Source organism: Silurus meridionalis, chromosome 6 (assembly GCF_014805685.1).
Source record: "Silurus meridionalis isolate SWU-2019-XX chromosome 6, ASM1480568v1, whole genome shotgun sequence".
Classification (NCBI taxonomy): Eukaryota; Metazoa; Chordata; class Actinopteri; order Siluriformes; family Siluridae; genus Silurus; species Silurus meridionalis.
The window spans coordinates 5,569,232-5,574,231 of NC_060889.1; the positions used below are offsets into that span (position 1 = coordinate 5,569,232).

Sequence of the window (5,000 nt, forward strand, 5' to 3'; positions counted from 1 at the left end):
GGTCTCACACTTCTGTGTTTTAGCTGTGAGCCACACCTTCTCAACTATCTCAGAGCTCAGTGTGGGTGGTACAGGCACTCTCTCTCCACATGAACTAATGAAATCAACTTTCCATTATGAAGCTCCAGTTACTCTAAATGGCCTAATTGAGGGGTGGGGACTCAGGACTCCCCCAGTACACACACACACACACACACACACACACACACACACACACACATACACACACAAAAAACTATGTGCTGCCCATCTCTCAGTGGTGATTTCCTGCTGATAAACACTGCACCACTGTGGAGTGTCTGATTCAGAACACTGCTGTACTTTTACAGATGTTGTACAGATGTGGTGTTTGTCTCTGCAGGTGTTTGGAAAATATGGCGTGGCTCATTTCAGTGAGTTGGAAGGAAGCAGATGGAAGGAATACTGCATCCACTACAACCCTCAGTGGACCTCCTTACCTCCACACCTCCAGACCACAGTGAGGGGGGCGTTTCCTCACAATATCTCAGAACTAGAACTGTACTCCATGCTGACTGTTGTATGTGTGTGTGTGTGTGTGTGTGTGTGTGTGTGTGTTTGCTTGTTCAGTCTGCAGTGAAGGTGTATGATCTGACCTCGTCTTTGCTCTGCTCCGACTCGGACGTCCCCGATGGGGGATTTCCCGACGCCGTTGCCATGGTGATGCGAGGGAACTGTACGTTTTATGAAAAAGTGCGCTTGGCTCAGATCAACGGAGCAAAAGGTCTCCTGATCATCAGCAAAGAATGGCTGGTGAGGGTCCGACCTCTGACCTCTGACCCCCACGTGTGTTATAAGCACATCTATTATTATTATACTCTTCTTTCCTTTAGTTTCCTCCAAATCGAAATCAGTCACAGCTCGAGGAGATCGACATTCCACTGGCTTTAATCAGCTACACTGACTTGCTGGACATTCACACGGTAATCACACACCTGCGACCAATCACACGCAGCTACCGCACTAAGCTCCACCCACAGTGACACTGGAGCAGGAGAATAAACCCACAGAGCTGTTTTTCCTCAATGTGGTGTGACCCAGAGTCTGTTGAGTCTTCACAATGTTCACTGTGTGTGTGTGTGTGTGTGTGTGTGTGTAGCGTTTTAAGGACAGGAAGCAGGTGGTGCTGTACTCTCCTGATGAGCCAGTGTTGGACTTCGCCGTGGTGCTGATGTTCCTCATGGCTGTGGGGACGGTAGCAGGAGGAGGATATTGGGCTGGTGTTCGCGAAATCAAAAAGTCAGACAGCACACACACACACACACACACACACACACACACACACACACACACAGAAACACACACGGCTGCAAATAAATCTTTCCGTATTTTATCGGTTGATGAATTCCGTCGTTAATGTGTTCTGTAATGCGTGAGTCAGTTTCCCAGGGGAAAGTGGGTGGGGCAGATTTATCAGACAGTGGCCTCCAGGGGGCAGTATGTAGTAAAAGGATAAGTGAGGTGTGATGTCTTCTTCAGACGGTCAGAGGAGCAGGAGGAGGAGAGTAGAGAGAGGGAGGAGAAGGAGACGATTAACCTGACTCCAACCACCATAATGGTGTGGGTGGGGATGTGCTGCCTCCTGCTGCTGCTCCTCTACAAGTTCTACGATTATCTGGGTGATGACCTTCACTTTATTTCTTCATTTAATACTGAATTTAATAAATGACTCGGTTCCTCTTGCTCTCAGCCAATCAAAAAACACTTCCTGCTCTCAGTTAATCAGAGAATCCCTGGTGATGAAGGTGGAGAATGATGATGATAAGGATGATGAGAAGTGACAGTGAAAAGTGTTTGTTTTATGGTCAGAAGATTCATTGGTCAAAACCATGAAAGATGAAAACTATTAGAGCTCCTGATGTTCCTGATGTTGTGCTTCTTCACAGTGCACATCTCCATTGGGATTTTTTGTGTCACTGCATCTGTGGGTCTGTACAACTGTCTCTGGATCATTGTCCGCAGAATTCCTGTAGCAACCTGCAGGTCAGCAGCCCAACCACCTTCACATCTACACCCCACAACACCACCACTTCTAAACCCCACAACACCCCCACTTCTAAACCCCACAACACCCCCCACCTCTACACCCCACAACACCTCCACCTCTACATCTCACAACACCCCCACCTCTACACCCCACAACACCTCCACCTCTACACCCCACAACACCCCCACCTCTACACCCCACAAAACCCCACCTCTACACCTCACACCTCCACCTCTACACCTCCACCTCTACACCTCACAACACCCCCACCTCTACATCCCACAACACATCCACCTCTACACCCCACAACACCTCCACCTCTACACCCCACAACACCTCCACCTCTACACCTCACGACACCCCACCTCACACCTCACAACACCTCCACCTTACACCCCACAACACCCCACTCTAAACCCCACAACACCCCCACCTCTACACCTCACAACACCTCCACCTCCACCTCTACACCCCACAACACCCCCACCTCTACACCTCCCACAACACCTCCACCTCACACCTCACAACACCCCACTCTAAACCCCACAACACCTCTACACCCCACAACACCTCCACCTCTACACCCCACAACACCCCCACCTCTACATCCCACAACACCTCCACCTCTACACCCCACAACACCCCACTCTACACTCACAACACCTCACCTCTACACCCCACAACACCCCCACCTCTACACCTCCACCTCACACCCCACAACACTCCACCTCTACACCCCACAACACCTCCACCTCCACCTCTACCCCACAACACCCCCACCTCTACACCCCACAACACCTCCACCTCTACACCCCACAACACCCCCACCTCTACACCTCATAACACCTCCACCTACACCCCACAACACCTCTACACCTCATAACACCTCCACCTACACCCCACAACACCTCTACACCTCACAACACTCCACCTCTACACCCCACAACACCCCACTCTAAACCCCACAACACCCCCACCTCTACACCTCACAACACCTCCACCTCCACCTCTACACCCCACAACACCCCCACCTCTACACCCCACAACACCTCCACCTCTACACCCCACAACACCCCACTCTACACCCCACCTCTACACCCCACAACACCCCCACCTCTACACCTCCACCTCTACACCCCACAACACCTCCACCTCTACACCCCACAACACCTCCACCTCTACACCCCACAACACCTCCACCTCTACACCCCACAACACTCCACCTCTACACCCCACAACACCCCCACCTCTACACCCCACAACACCTCCACCTCTACACCCCACAACACCTCCACCTCTACACCCCACAACACCTCCACCTCACACCTCACAACACCTCCACCTCTACACCCCACAACACCTCCACCTCTACACCCCACAACACCTCCACCTCTACACCCCACAACACCTCCACCTCCACCTCACAACACCTCACCTCTACACCTCCACCTCTACACCTCACAACACCTCCACCTACACCCCACAACACCTCCACCTCCACCTCTACACTCCCACAACACCCCACCTCTACACCCCACAACACTCCACCTTTACACCCCACAACAACCCCTCAACAACACCTCTACACCCCACAACACCCCCACCTCTACACCCCACAACACCTCCACCTCTACACCTCCACCTTTACACCTCACACACCTCCAACTCTACACCCCACAACACCTCCACCTCTACACCTCACACACCCCCACCTCCACTTCTTCCTCCAAATCTGCATTGATGATCTTACTCAATATGTTTTGTATATATGTGTGTGTGTGTGTGTGTGTGTGTGTGTGTGTGGAGCAGGATTACTGAGAACAAGCTGCCCTACTTAAAGAAGTGTCCAGAGGTGCGAATGCTGCTGCTGGGTGTGTTGTGTGTGGGTGTGAGCGCCATCTGGGTTGTGTTTCGCAAGGATGACCGGTAAACACACACATTTAGACTTCTCCATAATCCCCCTGTCCTGTTTAGAGCCTCAGTCCACACTACATTTACATTTACACAAACCCGTGTGTGTGTGTGTGTGTGTGTTTGTAAGGTGGGCATGGGCACTGCAAGACACACTGGGGATGGCCTGCTGTCTTTACATCCTGAAAACATACAAACTACCCAGCTTCAGAGTGAGTCACACGGACCTCTATAACTGTGTGTAAATATAAAGTTGTGTAATTGTGATGTTGTGTAGTAGGATTATTGTGTAATTGTGTTGTAATTGTTTCCCCCTCAGGCGTGCGCTTTACTGCTCGTGTCTCTGTTAGTGTACGACGTCTTCTTTGTTTTTATATCACCTTATTTTACTAAGGTACACACACACACGCACGCACACACACGCACACACGCACACTTTATACTGATTCAGGTCTTGTCCATGTGTGTGTGTGTAGAGCGGGGAGAGCATCATGGTTGAAGTTGGAGTAGGTCCCTCTGATTCATCCACACAGGAGAAGGTGAGACTTGTGCACACACACACACACACAGACACACACCACAATAAACAATACGACACAGTCACTGTTGTCACTGTTTTGTGTGTGTGTGTGTGTGTGTGTGTAGCTCCCAATGGTTTTGAAAGTTCCGTACCTGAACCTCGGTAAGGCGTCTCTCTGCAGTCACCCGTTCATGCTGTTGGGTCTTGGAGACATTTTGATCCCAGGTATTGAAACATCTCACCATACTTTATAATCATGACCTCAACAACAACACAACACAGCAGTGGTGTAGAATGATAAGTTGTGTTGTGTGTATCAGGTTTCCTCATAGCGTACTGCCACAGGTTTGATGTTCTCATAAGCTCATCACGGGTTTACTTCCTGGTGTCTATATTCGGTGAGTCTCTCTCTCACACACACACACCAACACAACACACGTATATTCATGCAGTACAAGTGTGATGTGGTGGTGTACCTGTGTGTGTGTGTGTGTGTGTGTGTGTGTGTGTGTAGGCTACACCATGGGTCTGGTCCTCAGTTTTGTGTGTGTGTGGCTGCTGCAG

The 5,000-nt window shown here is 50.5% G+C and overlaps 1 protein-coding gene across 1 annotated transcript in view; it reads left to right on the forward strand.

Moving 5' to 3' along the window:
• Window positions 1–5,000, forward strand: part of sppl2 (signal peptide peptidase-like 2) — a 7,509-nt gene that overhangs the window by 2,003 nt on the left and 506 nt on the right. Inside the window, exons 2-14 of the mRNA XM_046852690.1 lie at window positions 362–478; window positions 589–771; window positions 852–941; window positions 1,118–1,257; window positions 1,498–1,637; window positions 1,905–2,001; window positions 3,815–3,931; window positions 4,047–4,128; window positions 4,236–4,310; window positions 4,393–4,455; window positions 4,562–4,661; window positions 4,757–4,834; window positions 4,951–5,000. The exon at window positions 4,951–5,000 is cut by the window's right edge and continues 111 nt beyond it. Of these exons, the coding sequence (XP_046708646.1) occupies window positions 362–478; window positions 589–771; window positions 852–941; window positions 1,118–1,257; window positions 1,498–1,637; window positions 1,905–2,001; window positions 3,815–3,931; window positions 4,047–4,128; window positions 4,236–4,310; window positions 4,393–4,455; window positions 4,562–4,661; window positions 4,757–4,834; window positions 4,951–5,000 (1,332 nt within the window). The remainder of the gene's footprint in view (window positions 1–361; window positions 479–588; window positions 772–851; window positions 942–1,117; window positions 1,258–1,497; window positions 1,638–1,904; window positions 2,002–3,814; window positions 3,932–4,046; window positions 4,129–4,235; window positions 4,311–4,392; window positions 4,456–4,561; window positions 4,662–4,756; window positions 4,835–4,950) is intronic.